Below are 17662 nucleotides of genomic sequence, written 5' to 3'. Positions count from 1 at the left end.
ACAGTAAAATTCACTTAACAAAAGTTAATGCTTTTGTATTTGTATTGTTTATTAATAATTGTTTTATGTTTTTGCTATTTGTTAATTTAACATTTTTATCTCCAGCTGAACATTATAAAAAAAATAATTGGTGTTAAGTTAAATTTGGCAAAAATTTGGCAAAAATTTTGTATTTTTAAGTGATTTTGGGAAAAGGAACTTGCATTTTGGTTTAGTAGGGATTGGGGAGGGATGGTATGAATTAGGGATGGAATTTGGACAGTCAATATGATTTGAAATCAGGAGAGATAAGGGAGGTAGAGAGAATTGGTTGAGGGATTTATTACTAATAACACCCTTTTGTATAACCCTTTATTTGTACAAGATAATAATTTGATGTATTTTTTTATTTCCGTATCCAAATACATGTATTTAAATGTGTCTACTTATAGTTTCAAGTTCTTAGTGGTTATATATGGTAGATCCATTGAAATATGTTTGTTATAACGCAAATTTATCAATGATGTCTAAAGGTTACATGCACTTTTAACAATGATGTCTAAAGGTCACATGTACTTTTAACAATAATGTCTAAAGGCACATGTACTTTTATCAATAATGTCTAAAGGTCACATGTACTTTTATCCTCAGGATGGGTACTTGTTGTTCCATATTGATGAAGGAAATGGACGTATCCAGGAAATCAAGCTTACATCCAGAAAAATCAAAGAATTGAATGACTGGGATTGGCATACCTTTAGAGTGGACAGGGTTGGACGAGAGGTAACTGTTTGAAACATTTAAAAATGGGGGGAGAGGGTGTTCCATTGTAACTTGTGAGGGGGGAAATGGCCGTATCCAGGAAATCAAGCTGACGTCCAGAAAAATCAAAGAATTGAATGACTGGGACTGGCATACATTTAGAGTGGACAGGGTTGGAAGGGAGGTAACTGTTTGAACCATTTACATGCTATTTTTAATTTTGAATTATATTGATATTAAATTGACCAAATTTTTTTTTTTAAATGGAGGGGGACATTTGTACAAATTGTTTTATTTTGGTATTTCGTTGTAATTTGTGTCAAAAACTACTCAATTATTTCATTTCTAACTGGGAAGAGGGGGGGGTGAATTTTGAGTGTTAGACATGTTAGCCAATGGAAATTCAACCTACTATCATTCAATTGATCAGATTTTGTTCATCCTTTATTTCATGCATATACATGTTCAGTTCTGTTTCATTTTCTAGATAATAGGCAAAAATACTAAATTATAAAAAATAATGTTATTAAAGGGCAATAACTCCTGAATCAATAGTTCCATTGGCAATGATTTCAGTTTTATCAGCATTTAATAGATCTATCATCTATAGTTAATTGTTTTTTCTTTTTTCTTTTGTTTTTATTTCAAATGCACAAAATTTATAATGTTATATCTATTTTTCAGCTTAAATTCTATATTGACGAAGAATATATCGGAACTATAACCACTGTAAGAGAGATTCAGCTGATTGGACGAGGAGATGTTTACCTCGGTGGTACACCAATAGATTATACTGATTCTGTTGTTACCCAGGGCTATAGTGGTGGAATAACAAAGGTAAGTCTTTGGAAAGTTATAACATGTATTTCTTAGCATAGGCAGAATCAGGAGGAAAAAAAATTGTTTGATTATACAAGGAATCACTGAAGCAAGACTGAAGCGCCCCTTATGTCAGTCAGTGCCCCCCCCCCCCCCCAAAAAAAAATGTTCTGGATCATCCACTGAAGAGTGACCACATAAGTTTATTTAGAAACAAACTGACAAGTGCTTTTTAGAGATTCTTTCCTTTTAAGACCATGAATGCAGCAGAAATAACATTGATGAAATCTATTTTACTGTGATAAACTTACAAAAAAAACAAATTTTGTGAAATTATGAATATTATCATATAACCCTTAGATTTTTCCTACCTTATAAGATAATATAACGGTTAATTGATATACTACATGACATCTAATTAATACTTTTTCAGATATTATATGTGAAGAATTTACCAAATTTACTTCTCCGTGTCAGCTTGATGCAGTATATAACCCAAATGCATAGTGGGAATGGTGGAAATGGTCATAATGGTATTGATATTATAGTACCCGGACAAGCAATTACACCAAGACCCAGACCAAGAACTACGCCAAGACCTTTTACACCAAGGCCAACACCAAGGCCCTATACACCAAGACCCACCAGACCAATTGAACCAGTAAGGCCAACAACTATCACTCTTCTCAATACCATTTCCTTCCTTAAATCTTTCATTTTACATATCAATGAGAATGCATATGTGGATGTAAGATCCGGTGGAACAATTACATTCCGATTTAGAACACTTGAGTCAAAAGGTGTCTTATTTTTTACCCGTCGTAAAGGTTCGTCTAATCAGTTATTTTTAGCCTTTGAGATATATGATGGTAAATTGTACTTCATTTCTGACCTCGGTGCAAGAACTCGACGAATTTTGGTTTCCGATGTTATTGTCAATGACGGAACATGGCAGAACATCAAACTTGAAATTCAGGACTCAAGGTTATTTATTTCACTCAACGGAATTCAGAAAACTTTGGACCTGACTACAGAGGAGAGGACGCAAGCATATTTTAATGATGGTATATATATAGGTGGTTTTCCAAAAGATTTCAAGTCCTGGTATGTCTGGGGTTCATCTAACAGTAAATTCCTTGGTTGTTTCAGCGATCTACAGCTCATTAACACAAGTAAGTAGGATTTTATAACTGACTACTGTGAATTCATTTATTTTCTTCAATCTTGGGTACCAATTTTCGTGGATTAAGGAACATGTACATGGATATTAAATTTCATGGTTTTGCTGATGTCTACACACAAACCTGCAGAAAATTTGATATTCATTGATCATCTGAATTTTTGTATATCTGTATCCACGAAATCCATGAAAATCTGTATTCAACGAAAAATAATGAATCCACTACTATATTAGTTTTTCTCATTATTGATACAGTGACCTACAATTAAAGATTTTTATTGATCATCTTAACGAGAATTTGTTGCTTAAGTACGGCGAAAGTAAGAGAAGCAATCGAGTTGAGATGACCAATAATTAAAAAGTAAATTAATTGCCTAATCCAGTAAAACCTGGCTAAACCAAATCCTGTATAAACTGAAAACCTTATTATATAAACCAAACATGTTCTTAAGTACCGTCATATCAAATTATATGCGTTCTGATAAAACCTAACATCAGCCAAAACTGAACAAAATCTTTAGTCCTGAAGAGGTTCCATTTAAACCAAGTTTCACAGTACATCTAAATATTCCAAGTTGGGAATTTAACAGCAGCTATGACACTTGGCCACCTTTTTTTCAACCAATAACCAAGGGAAATATTCCCATCATTAATAATACGGTAAAACTGACCCATCGAAAATGTGACAACAGCAAGATGGAGTGCATGACTCAAAATCATGTCGCAAAATGTAAAATAAAACAGAAATAAAGACCTACCTTCACAATTTTTAATAATGTAACTTCATTTAAATTTTATCAACTGATCTGCTCTTTGTTATTTTAGTGAAGCCAATTCTGTCATAATTTTTTGCAATAATTAAAACATCACATGAATTTCCGATTTAAAAGCAATTCACTTTTATGAATTTCTGTTTTACTTTTTCAGACACAAATATGAATGGACCTATTAAAGCAATTCACTTTATGAATTTTTGTTTACTTTTTCAGACACAAATATGAATGGACCTGTGAGGAATATACCCAGTGATAATTTTATAAGTCTTGGTTGTATGGATATGAACAAACAGTGTACTTCTACCAACCCATGTAATAATGGAATATGCTATGATGGAGTTAGACAATACTACTGCGATTGTGCAGGCACTGGATGGGCCGGTACAAGATGTAATGAATGTAAGTTGTCACATGATTAAGTCACATGGTATTGATCAAGTGTAAGTTGTCACATGAAAATATTACTGTGATTGAGCAGGAACTAGATGGGCCGGTACAAGATGTAATGAATGTAAGTTGTCACATGATTAAGTCACATGGTATTGATCAAGTGTAAGTTGTCACATGAAAATATTACTGCGATTGTGCAGGACCTGGATGGGCCTGTACAAGATGTAATGAATGTAAGTTGTCACATGATTAAGTCACATGGTATTGCTCAAGTGTAAGTTGTCACATAATATTATTGTGCAGGCATTGGATGGGCTGGTACAAAATGTAATGATTGTTAGATGTCACATGATTATGTCACATGAAAGTGTTATTGAAATTTGTCACCTGACAAGATCAGGGTCTCAAAGGCCATTAGTAATTTACAGTATCTTTCCAAAAGACATTAATTTTTATTTGTTGATATATTTTAAATACTGCAAAAATAGACACAAATTGATAGACTATATCAAATCAGAAAAAAAGAAACCTGCAACAAAAGACAATTACAGTAACACATTTAAATATCAAAGCAGTTTATCATTGTTTTAGCTAAATGTAATGTTTTCAAGGTAATGCATCTGTGATTTTTTTCCTTTTTAGTTGCAATGATTGGTGGTTTCCAAGGAAATGACTACCTTACATACTTTTACAGCACCAGACAGGAATCTCATACAAATGACATATCTCTCCGATTCAAATCCTTCTTAAGAAATGCATTCCTCTTCCAAACAATATCCAGCATTAGTGATGATTATCTTCGTGCTGAACTTGATAATGGAAGGGTCAAGGTCACCATCAAAGTTGAAGGTCAATCTCCTCAGGTAATGATTCTGATAGAATATTATTTTTACAATATGTATTGTAGTGTCACTAACTTTAACCTAGAAAATAGTTTCTAATATTGATGTACAGATATCAGTAGTTTATAATTTAGAAGGTAAAGTGTTTAATTAAAATTAGTTAAAGGGCATAAGATATAGTTTTGATCCTATGATGAATGTTATTTGAAAATTTGCATACAAGCTATTTTTCACCTCATCAATTCAAATATGTAATACATAATTGAACCTTATGTCATTTTAAAAGAGAGGGGTCCATGTACTCATTTTCAAGTTAAATCAGTTTAAATCATAAAAAAAACAGTTGAAAATATTTCTTTTCCCGATATGTCATTGTTTGACTTTGAGAATATAACATTGTACATTAGCAACATCATTATGTCCCCTGTAACTGTATTGTATGCCCTTCACTAAGAAAATAGATTATAGTTTTTAATACAGATGTACAATTATAAAAATATATCAGTAGTTTATGATTTAGAAGGTACACGTTAATGATTTAACCAAAAGTATTTTCCAATACTAATGTACATATTAAAGATACATGTTTTTTTTCTGAAACATCAAAAACAAAATCTATGTTGAAAAAGAATGTAATATACAGTGCTTCTGAAAAGATATTTTAATATACTTAAATAAAGCATTCAAATATTATTTAAAAATGTAAACCCATTAAAAGGAAAGGATATTTAATATCTGAGATAAAACTTGGCCCAATTTTCACCTGCAGCTTTTATTTTTTCTTTGTTGTACAGCTGCCAATTAAGGTAAGAAAAAGTTAATCCAGGTAAAAAATATTTACAATTTAAATCTGGCGAATGTTGAACAAACACCTTTAGCTACCATGGGAACAAGGTTACTGATGATTATCGCATGTAAATTTAAAAAAAGAAAAAATGAAAAATCCCTATTTTATTATTATATATGTGCATGATGGTGATATGTTCAATCCATCAATAATATAAATTTCTAAATTTTCTAAATATAGACTGAAAATGTTTGCGCTTTTTGAATTTCAGATTTTATCATATACACGTAACGATAGCATCATTTACTATACTTCTTAATTTCTTTTTAACATATCTTATTTTAAATACAGGATAATTCTTTTTTTAGAGTTGTACTTTATTTTAATTTGATCAATTAAAAAAAATATTTGACATTTGTTTATAAAGAGATATTTTACTTATTGGGGTTCAGGTTTTTTTCCAATCTGAGAATTGTAATATTTTTAGATATTTTAAATTATATAGAAATTGTACTGTTAATTGGCATTTGCTGTCAAATTCAAATTTACCATTTTTTTTCCATATTTTTTTTTATATCTCATAGCTAATGCCCCTTCAATAATGACATTTATAGCATCATATCATATAATCTGCATTATAAAATATTTTGTATTTCTTATTAATGCATTCAGAGGATTATTAAGAGGGCAGAACCTCTTTATTACATGTATTACATTAGTGTGAGTATACCCATCTCTGTTAGTGTATAACTATGACTAGGGGAGATAACTCTTATCATTCATCTCATGAATATTCATGTATTATATTGGTGTGAGTATACCCATCTCTGTTAGTTTATAACCATGACCAGGGGAGATAACTCTTAACATTCATCTCATGAATATTCATGTGTTACATTGGTGTGAGTATACCCATCTCTGTTAGTTTATAACCATGACCAGGGGAGATAACTCTTAACATTCATCTCATGAATATTCATGTGTTCGTTTGGTGTGAGTATACCCATCTCTGTTACTTTATAACCATGACCAGGGGAGATAACTCTTAACATTCATCTCATCAATATTCATGTATTACATTAGTGTGAGTATACCCATCTCTGTTAGTGTATAACTATGACCAGGGGAGATAAATCTTATCATTCATCTCATGAATATTCATGTATTACATAAGTGTGAGTATACCCATCTCATACCTGCCAACTGTCACTATTTGCGGGGGATTTCCCCATGGAGGCTCCCAAATTGAAATTTTTAAAGAGCAAGTATGCCCACAATTTAAACAAAACAATTAATTTTACAATGAATTGAGGCTTATTAAAGTATGAAGAAGCCAAAAAACAACATAACACTGTATTTGAAGGCCCATTGAAGGTTTTTTAGGCATATGGCAGCCATCTTTCACGCAAAACCCCCATGGGCATTTTGAAAACTTGGCAGGTATGCCATCTCTGTTAGTTAATAACCTGACCAGGGGAGATAACTCTTCACATTCATCTCATGAATATTCATGTATTACATTAGTGTGAGTAGACCCATCTCTGACAGTTTACCCATGACCAGGGGAGATAATTCTTACCTTCATTTCATGAATATTCATGTTTTACAGTAATTTGCTCTCTAATGAGATAAATTTCTAGTATTGATATATATTATATGACAGTTTATAACCATGACCAGGGGAGATAACTCTCAAAATTTCATCTCATGAATATTACCGTAATTTGCCACTAAAAGGATGAATTTCTTGTATTGATTTGAAATCAAAACAAGAATTTGGGCCCTAAATTACAGCTTGTTGTTAGGTGTGAACCAATGGTCCATATGGAAGACCGTACTTTGACCTATAATGGTTTACTATTACTAATTATGACTTTGATGGAGAGTTGTCCCATTGGCACTCATACCACATCTTCCTATATCTATGTATCTATCCATCACCAGAGAGATAATATCTCTTAATGATTTTGATCTCATAAATATTCAAGTATTATGGTAATTTTCTACTAAAGAGATAAACTTTCTAGTATTAATTCTGAAATATAAAATTGAAAGTTGACAGATGTGAACAAAATTTACAAGATTGGCACATTAAATAAAATGGCTTCCAAAGTATTGTATTGAATTGAATACAGCAAAAATGGTGTGTAATATATTTAACAAACCTTATTATGTTGGTTTTTTTGGTCAATATGCCACCTGTATACGTTCTTGTATAATTTCAGGTATTTTATGTTGGATCTAACTTGGATGACAATAGATGGCATAATTTGTTTATCAAACGACGAGGCAGCTATCTTGAATTATTTGTGGATTCAGAACAACCAGTCATGAGTGAGTATATACAATGTTGACCAAATTGAACAATGAATTCATGTCATATATGGGGTAATATTGCCCTTTAACATCAGGGGTTGAAGTCATAAAACTTTGCTCAGTGCTCGGAGCACAAAAATCATGCTCGAAACATGAAATCCAGCATTTTGATTGGTCGATTCCGAGTCTGAGTACAAACATCGTGCTCGAAAGTTTTATGACCCCAAGGCCAGGCGTCAAACCGTCATTTTAGGCTAGTGTTAACTTCAAATTGGTTAAAAATCTATGGTGATTCGTAAAAATATCCTGATCATGGTTCATCAGAGATCTCAAATAATTATCTTAACCGTCATTTTCTGAGAAAAAAATAACATGATTCATCAAAATCAGACGATATTTTTATCTCCTAAAGAAAGAGTTTATTTTATCATCATACACTAAGAATTACCATTAACCTCATTTGGCAAGAATTTTTACCGTTATTCGTCATGAAGGTACCCCCATTACGACCCTCATGTACAATTGAGTGGAGATTGGATGTAAATGGTACAGCAACCCAATAACATAAATTAATTAAAAATATATCTAGAGAAAACTGAACTACTTACAACAAAATTTCAAGACCCAAAATCTTATGAATGAATCTATATAGGCTGAATCTAGACTAATTGTGATTACCAGAGGATTTGATAGATCATTAATTCCACAACTGAAGCCAGGGTGTTGAAATGAATTGTCAGTAACAAACTTAAACCAAATCAGCCAACTCCTCCCCCTTCTTATGATGATAAAATGATAATAAAAAGTGCTATAGAATATAAAAATTTGAATTCATATTTAAGTATGGCTATGCAATTCTTGTCAGGTTTAATTTGTTTGCAAATTCAAGAAATGGTGTTTGGACTTTTTCATTTTAAATGGATACGGTAAATGATGCCTTTCGTTTGTATTAAAATCCATTGTAATTTCATGAATTTGCTGCTTTTCCAGAATTTGGCATTTTTGCCACTCGATAAATTCCTTTTAGCAATTATAGATTTTTTTCCTGATTTTGGCACATTCCATACTTTCACCAATTTATTGATCATGTTGATCCGCATATTTAAAAAACATTTTGTACTTTCACTGATATAATAAAATAAATGTATCATCATAAATAACTAGACATTATATTCTTTTTGTAGAAACTATCCAGGGTGAAAACTTCTATCTACGATACGACAAGATTTACTTTGGTGGAGTTGGCGACTCTGGAGTTTCTGTAGAAAACCATCCAAATTATCTGGGTCTGATGCAGAATGTTTACTGGGATAGGTTAGACTTGTTCAGTGAACTTAGGGGCAGGTTACCAGATTCCGCTTTCAAAATCGTATGGATCTCAAACGAAGGACAATTGAATAAATTTATATATCGTCCAATCACATTTGCCACTCGTGAAGTCCATTCTGTGCTTGACCAAATGCATATGGGTCTTAGCTTTAGAATGATGTTTAATTTCAAAACAAAAGACGATTCCGGTGTCATTTTATACAGCCAGGGACCCCAAGGTCGATTTGTTGCTGTTGAATTAGTCGATGGGTTTTTAAACTTCCACTTTAATAATGGTTTGTCCAAACAGTCAGTGGTCATCAGAACTCCAGAAAGAGTAAACAACAACCAGTGGCACATGTTTGAGGTAAGACAATTCGTCCAAGGCGGTCAGCAATACTACAGAGTGACCGTGGACGGGACAACTCGGGACATTCAGATTCCAGGGAACCAGAATCTTCAACTAACTGGTAACATGTATATTGGTGGATTACCAACGACCTACTTTAAAGATAGCGCCATAACATCCAGTATAGTATCTCGTCATGGTTTTATGGGATGTCTGGCCTCCGTAGATCTGAATGGATTTTCACCAAACCTCTTTAATTTTGCCAGTGATAAGGCAGCTGTTATGTCTGCATGTACAGGTATGTATATTAATGTTGAAGATGATGAGCAAATTCATACCTACAAACACACCAGTTCTAGTAAGGGGACTTCCCATTTTTTTCTTTAAAAGTTTAAAACCTTACATTTCAACCAGCCCCTAAGGGAGATAAAAAAAAAAGATCCCCCTGTTTTAACCCTTTCTCATCATTTGAGTTGTTTAGAGGATTTTCTGTGACTGATGCCTCTTTTAAGATTAAGGAAATTTAAGTGCATTGATTTTTGTTTAAATCCATATGTTGCGAACAAACTTAAATTACTGAAAATTTAAATAAATCCTTAGGAATTTAAGATCTGAGTTGAAAACACAATACTTCTGCTACATTTATCGCAATTATAAAAACATCCCTATAACTTCACAGTACCAAAATAATAATACAGTTCTATTTTATGAATTTCAGATATTAAAGCCTGTGCTGCTGATTACTGTTCTAATGGTGGGATATGTATTCCTGGTATAGCTTCATCACGTTGTATGTGTGACCTGACTGGATATTATGGACCTACTTGTCAAGATTGTAAGTATCCAACCAATCAGAAACAAATATAGGACCCGTTTTTGTTTAACAAACTTTCCATAGTACATTTAGTAACTTTTTACCTTGGAATCGGGTTTTTAGAACTTTTGAAAGGTTATTTCATTATAACAATGATTTAGGTTTTAAGACCAGAGAACATCAATTGTCTGGACAAGTCCGTTTTTTTTCTAAAATTTTGCATTAAAGGCTTTAAAGCATTGTATACTATGCTTAAAAACAAAAGAACACTGACGAAACAAGAAAAATTGAAAATTTGTTTCTTGAGTTACTTCCCTTTTCACTTTGCTATAATGAAAAAGCATAACATTTTTCCGAGCTAAAATTATTTTATTTTACAATACCATATATTATACTTTACTCTAGAATGTTATGGCTTAACCTTCAGATTTTTTTTTAATCAAAATTTAAAAAGATATATTGTGTACAAGCGTTACATGTTATTATAAAAGAATCATATTTAATTCCAGATCCAGTTGGTGTTTATTTCAATAAATACCTTGAAAATAAACAGTATGGTGTAATCAAATTTGACCTAATTAATCCACAAAATTCCCGAGAAGACAAACTTGCGTTTGGATTCATGACGGAAGAGAAAGACGGCATAATAATGAGGATTGATAGTGGTGGTGCCAACGAGTACATTGAACTCAGACTGGAAAATGGTTACTTGGTTGCACAATACAACACAGGAAATGGGGAGCAGACGATAACCTTTGACCAGAATAGATTGAATGATGGGAAATATCATGTGGTACAGTTCACACGTACTGCCGATGGTGGATTTTTGATTGTTGATAATGTGCAAAAAACTCTGGCCCATCAAGGTATGTACTTTTGTTTAGAGACTTAGCTTAAACTAATTCAAAATATTATTTCATGACAAAACTTATTTTAGATGGGATGTTTAACTTTTCTGTAGAAGTGGCTGTCTTATGATTCTCTAATATAGGATATTTTTAAACCCTAACACATGAAAAGAAAGGATCTCAGCAGATATAACAAGAAACCTTAAACAAAATTGCATCTAAAGCATACCTGTGTTGAAAAATAAAACAAAACCGAATTATTCCTGGATTAGGTCTACAGAATAAAAAACAATTGACCAAAAACTTAATGATCAGAAATAGAAAAAGAGGAAAATTGGCTACCCAAATACAAAGAAAACTTGGTTAAAAGAAAGAAATATATCAATATGAAAAAACTGAAAGAATAAAAGAAGTCTCCACTAATCAAGATCTTTCTATTTTGTTCTGTGATATACGTTTTTAATTATTTTAAAGTGTTCTGTATTACTTTTCAAATGGATAGTTCACTTTACTGGAGGTAAGGTTATAGAATTTAACTGAAGTTAAAGGTCATTGGGGAAAAATTGATTTGTGAAGGTCACTGGTGATTTGTCGGAAATTAATTAATTTTCAGATGTATTCAAAACTATGTGACTTGTGTATTTTAACATGTTGTCAATTTCTAGCTTGGATTATTGGTAAGTGGGTATTGGTGATATATTTTGCCAGATACTTTTTCAATTTTCCAAAAAGAACTGAAAAAATTCTCAATTATTTCACACAAATTTATTTCAAACATGACAACTCTTTTGCAATGATAGAAAAGATAAAATATGTTAATCTGTTCATTCATTTTCACATTCATTTTCACATAAGTTAGTTGAATACTCAAACATGCAGTTAGAGAAAAAGCCGAAAAGCACCCGTTCCAACAAGTTACATAATTTTTGGGGGTTTTAGAAATTTTATGATGCAAGAATAAGATTTTTTTCAGTTCTTTTTATGTACAATATCATATCTTGATCTATACAACTGGTTGTTATTATTATCATGATTTGCATATATTACTTGATATTTCAGAGAAAAAAGAAAAATGACTAATTATCTCCCTTGACAAAATAATAAATGGATTTGGCTTAATATTAAAATAATACAAAATAATCAGAAACAAAATGAGAATTGGAATTTAAAGAAAACATTCCAACAAGAATAATTTGTTGAATTTATTTTAAAGCAAAGATGATCACCATTTATTCAAAGTACTATGATAAAACTGTACAGCATGTATTATAAGTCAAGGGGAGGTAACTACAAAGCTTAAGTTATGCATTCTTAAATCTTTCATCTTTTTGTATCAGGCATACTTTTTCTTAATCAAGAATTTCAAAGGCTGATGAATTGTAAAATGAACTTTGCCTTTCTATAAAAATTTATATCACTATATGCAGGAAGTCCAAAGTTATTGAAATGCAATGCATGGTTAGCACAAATATTGTGATGAAACTTTAAATGGAGAATGAGGGATCAGTTATTTAAAATTTTAAAAGTATTATTATATGTTTATCAATTGCAAATTTTTCTTATAGAATATAATAGCATGAATGCAATAATTATTTTTTGGTTTTTATGAGACTAAACAAATATACTATAATTAAAAGATATAGTATTGTCATTTAGGTTTTTTTTTATGGTTTCAAAACAAAAAAAATCAAATACCAAAAAACATACTTTAGAATGAGGTATTTTACTTTTTTGTAATATTGAAATGATAAATCTAAAGAACTTTAAGGCATTTTTTTCACATGTTTTTGAAATTAACAGGGTTAATTTTCCAACATGATAACTATATTAGTTGTAGAAAAAATATTAAAGTTCTTGAACTATGCTTATTTTTTTCCCAATTGAAAAAAAATACCATGATGCAGATTTTGAGAAGATGAGGGAGGAACTTACATTCTTAATAAAAAAGAAATATTAAGCTTAAACTTAGTTATTTCAGTGGGTCATTTCACAGGTCATTAAGTGATACAGTAAATGTATTTTGTGTTTTATGTGAGCCAGTTAATGTATTTTAATGATGTATTTGTATTTTACGTGAGCCAGTCAATGAATTTTAATGAATGTATTTGTATTTTCGGTGAGGCATTCAATGAATTTTAATGATGTTTTTTGTATTTTCAGTGAGTCACTCTGTATTTGATGAAGTAAAGTATGTCTACCTTGGAGGCCGATTGGACGCTAGCGGTAATGTGATGAATCCATTTACTGGCATCATTGGAGGTATGGAACAGTTTTGTTTTCTGGTATAAAAATTTCTTGACTGCTATTGTTTAAAAGAGGGGCGAAAGAGACTAGATGGACAGTTAAACTCATAAATCAGAAATAAACTGACAACGCCATGGCTAAAAATGAAAAAGACAAACAGACAAATGATAGTGCACAAGACAAGACACACTATAGAAAACTTAAGAGACTAAGTGACAAATCCCCACCAAAAACTGGGATGATCTCAGGTGCTCTTTGTCTAATATTAATCCAGATGCTAGAAAAGACATAACACACATATAAATTTTGGGTTAAAATAATTGGTTATCTGAGTATTTTAGAATGTTCATGTAATATAATTTTTCAACCTTTTTTTTTCCTAGGTGCTTTTTACAAGAACTACAGGTTTATAGACCTTGGAGAGTCAGCTACTGGTGCTAACTGGAAGGGTACTTACTATGTTATCACCAATGGAAGACCAGGATACGTTCTTGTTAGAACACCGTAAGTGAACTCATCGTAAAAACAAGGAATAAAATTTGCGTCAGACTCATTTGTATTGTTTTCATCAGTGAAGCTTGAGTTAAAAAAGTTGAAAAGGCAAATAAAGTACACAGCTACTTTTGCATAGGTACTATTTCTGTACTAAAAATTTGTAGTACATGAAATCTACGCTTACAAAAAATCGGCAATCCCGCATCAGGCTTAGACCCAAATGAGACCCACTTGAAACTGTGCCACTAACATGACTTATCAACTGATGAAATAATTTATCTGATCATTTCATTTCATGTGCTGAATTTCAAAGATGTTTATATAAAAAAGAAGATGTGGTATGATTGCCAACAACTATAGGTCACTGTATGGCCTTCAACAATGACAGCAGATACCACATAGTCAGATATAAAAGGCCCCAAAATGACAATGTAAAACAATTCAAACAAGAAAACTAACAGCCTTATTTATGTACAAAAAATGAACGAAAAACAAATATGTAACACACAAACAAACAACAATCACTGACTTATAGGCTCCTTACTTGGGACAGGCACATACATTATGTATACTGCAAATTTAATAATTAAGAAGAGGGGTATATGCAAGAAACTGTGATAATATCCAAAAACAGACCTCTAAGAGTCACCATTAACCATTTTCTGAAATTGCAAAAAATCATCATGCAGTATTTTTTCAACCATATCAATAATAAATGTATGTACAAATTTCTAAATTTATAGAGCTTATTTAATAAAATCAATATTATTATTTTCAGGAGACCTACAGCTCCCCCAAGAGTCCCACTTCCTCCAAAAACTGGACCCTACCCAATACCAGGAGATCTTGGAGGAGGAGGAGTAGTGGCACCAGGAGCCTCAGGTGGTGGACCCGGAGGAGGAGTCAATGTAGGAGTCGGTAATCCAGGGTCTATTTCTGTTGGAGGTGGTTCAGGAAGTGTTGGTCCATCAGGAAGTGGAGGACCTATAACTGGTGCCCTGACAGGCGGTGGTGCTGGTCCCGTACCACTTGCAGGAGGTGGCGCTGCCGGAGGAGCTAGAGCTGGAGCAGTAATGGGAGCAATTTTGGGAACGATGGCATTTTTGGCTAGTCTGATGTGGGCTTTCTGGGGTTTGAAACCAGGAGTGATTCCATTGGGAGGAGGAGGAGGTGGTGGTGGAGGGGGACCACCCTCAATGTCAATCTCACCACCTACTGCAACCAATCTACCAGTCGCTCAAGCTTTAGGTGGAGGAGCCGGAGGTGGTGGCGCAGGAGGAGCCAAGGTAATTACTTATTGTTATATGGTTAACATTTGATGAAAGAAATTGGATACCGTATTTTGCCATGTATAATACGCAGTTGTGTATAATACGCATCCAATTAAAAATGAAAAATAGCTGGAAGACTGTGTCACAAAAAAGTGACATGGAAAAATTCTATTTAGTAAAAAGTTTAAGTCAAATGAAATTTTAAAGAGGAGAAATTGTATCTCTTTGGCTGTTAATTTGTATGATTTTTTTCTCATCAGAATTGTTGCATTTTGTTGAATGTATGGTGTATGCATTGTTGCTAATTAGATTTAATTTTAGTTATAATTAATTTACCAATCATTCTATATTTTCCTGCTGCTTAATTAGCTGGATGAAGAAGTAAGTCATTTTTTGTGGTTTATTTATCATTTAAATAATTATTATACATTTTAATTTTTGTGCATTGCAATTTTTATTTTGTTTTCTGTTGGATGCTTAAATATTGCTGATTTTGCTTGTGAGAATTGACATTTTATCATGTTTATTGATATTATCTTTTTGAGAAGTTTGTTTTAGTGACGACATATGTAAAGATTCTACCACTGCACTTGCAAAAATTTCATGAAATTTCAAAGTTCAATGAAATACAGATTTTCTTATCTATTTTGTTGGTATGCAGACTTTGGCAAAACCACAAATCAATTATCCATGAAAAATACAATGTTTCCTTAATCAATGAAATTAGTGTAGACGAAAATAAATTAATTCACCGTATACATGCTCTTTAGGATCAAACCACAACTTTCAATTTTAAAATTGCATTTTAAATTCGAAAATTAGTGTAATGGAAAAGAAGGGAAGCATTTCAAAATACAGCTTTTTTTGTCATTTATTAGTAAAGGCTATTTATCATGATTAATGTTTTAATTAATGCGATAAAATGTGACAGTTGTTTTTTAACCTTTTATTAATTCTATTAAATATCATTATATATATATATATTATTTTCAAATTCTGGAATGAAAAGATGCATTCATAATATTTTTATTTACATTATTTATACATTTATTTTGGACTTTTGTTTTATGAATTTTTATCCAAAATCTTTTTGATGCATGTTATGTTTGGCTTTTTTTTCACTAGTCGTTCAACTTTTTTCAATACCCAGAGGTATGTGTTTTCTGAACTCTTTGCTAGAATTTCAAGGGACACTACATACACTAATGGAACAAACAAATCTTGCTGCTTTGTAACACTAACAGGAAGTAATATTTACACACAATTTCAACTTTGCTGTTGGAAGTAAAGCAACTATCAATCAGTTTTACATGTCTTATAAATTTTAAGGTAGATTAAAGTTTATTTGCAGATTGTCATAATTAGATGAGGATATTATCTATGAAAGATCTCATTTCTTTGTCAATTTGGCACATACACATTTTTGGGGAGTTTGTTATTCTTTAATTTTGCTTTCAATGACCTGGGATGTTTATGATTGATTTTCTATAACACAATTCACTGGTGGCAATCACAATTTTTGGAGTTTGGTTCAGTGGTTTCTCAATTAATTATTAAGAACATTTAAAGGAGTTAGAAATAAACTTGACACATTTAAACAGCTGGCCCCTAAACAAATATATATAGTAGTTCAGTGATAATGAACACCATACTAAACTCCAATTTGTACACAAGAAACTAAAAGTTAAAGTAATACAAGATTAACAAAGGCAAGAGGCTCCTGACTTGGGACAGGCGCAAAGGATGACTAGTCTCTAAGATTACTTATGTTATTCAGGCACTGTTATTGGCATAATTCATAGGACTATTTCATTTTGTTTAATCCACAGTTAGTAACTTTGAATATTAGGTTGAACATCAGGCCTGTAGCCAGGAATTTCCAAGGTAGGGTTCGTTCGACTTGCAAACTCGACTTTAACAGTTACAATTCGAACAGAACATTGACTTTAACAGTGCTTATTTGTTTTCAAGGGGGGGGGGGTCATCCGTACTCCCCCCCCCCCCCCCCCCCCCCTGGCTACGGGTATGAATATTACCTTCAAACAAATTTTAACATGGGGAAAAATTGTTAACATGAAAGCTTCTTACTGATATCATTTCTTCTAACTAATCAGCTATTGAATTTAAAGGTGACATTCTTTGTACTTTAAATATAAATCTGAAATGGGGCTTTGAACTTATTTAATTTGTAGTTTGTGTTCTAACTAAAATTACTGTATGAAACAATGTTGGCATTTTTTTTTTTCAATAACTGAATTCTGTTAGCACTTCAATAACCAGGTTTAAATTAAAGGGTTCAAAATGACAGCTTATAGGGTAATATTATTTCAATATTCCGCTTTTATAAATATTTTACACCTTTGTGATTGGGGAAGGATTTTGTTCAATTGCTTACTTTCTGGTGAATATTTTCTGTTTTTTGTTTGTGTTTGTTTTTTTGTCAATGAATCACTTATAGAACAATTGTCATATATTACAGTAT

The 17662-nt window shown here is 31.9% G+C and overlaps 1 protein-coding gene across 6 annotated transcripts in view; it reads left to right on the top strand.

Annotated features, from left to right (window-relative positions):
* The window catches only part of LOC134695203 (uncharacterized), a 79947-nt gene that overhangs the window by 56194 nt on the left and 6091 nt on the right, over nucleotides 1-17662 (top strand). For 4 of the 6 annotated variants that reach the window (XM_063556418.1, XM_063556414.1, XM_063556415.1 and 1 more), the window contains 13 exons: nucleotides 631-762; nucleotides 1426-1578; nucleotides 1994-2732; nucleotides 3730-3915; nucleotides 4549-4769; nucleotides 5543-5554; nucleotides 7761-7869; nucleotides 9036-9806; nucleotides 10227-10343; nucleotides 10832-11188; nucleotides 13331-13429; nucleotides 13798-13918; nucleotides 14688-15195. In XM_063556418.1, coding sequence (XP_063412488.1) covers nucleotides 631-762; nucleotides 1426-1578; nucleotides 1994-2732; nucleotides 3730-3915; nucleotides 4549-4769; nucleotides 5543-5554; nucleotides 7761-7869; nucleotides 9036-9806; nucleotides 10227-10343; nucleotides 10832-11188; nucleotides 13331-13429; nucleotides 13798-13918; nucleotides 14688-15195 — 3525 coding nt within the window. Of the gene's footprint in view, nucleotides 1-630; nucleotides 763-1425; nucleotides 1579-1993; nucleotides 2733-3729; nucleotides 3916-4548; nucleotides 4770-5542; nucleotides 5555-7760; nucleotides 7870-9035; nucleotides 9807-10226; nucleotides 10344-10831; nucleotides 11189-13330; nucleotides 13430-13797; nucleotides 13919-14687; nucleotides 15196-15549; nucleotides 15668-17662 lie in introns of those variants that run through there. The other 2 variants (XM_063556419.1, XM_063556416.1) reach the window with 2 other exon arrangements.

This window comes from Mytilus trossulus, chromosome 13 (assembly GCF_036588685.1).
Source record: "Mytilus trossulus isolate FHL-02 chromosome 13, PNRI_Mtr1.1.1.hap1, whole genome shotgun sequence".
NCBI lineage: Eukaryota > Metazoa > Mollusca > Bivalvia > Mytilida > Mytilidae > Mytilus > Mytilus trossulus.
This window is presented reverse-complemented; position numbering and strand designations above follow the sequence as displayed.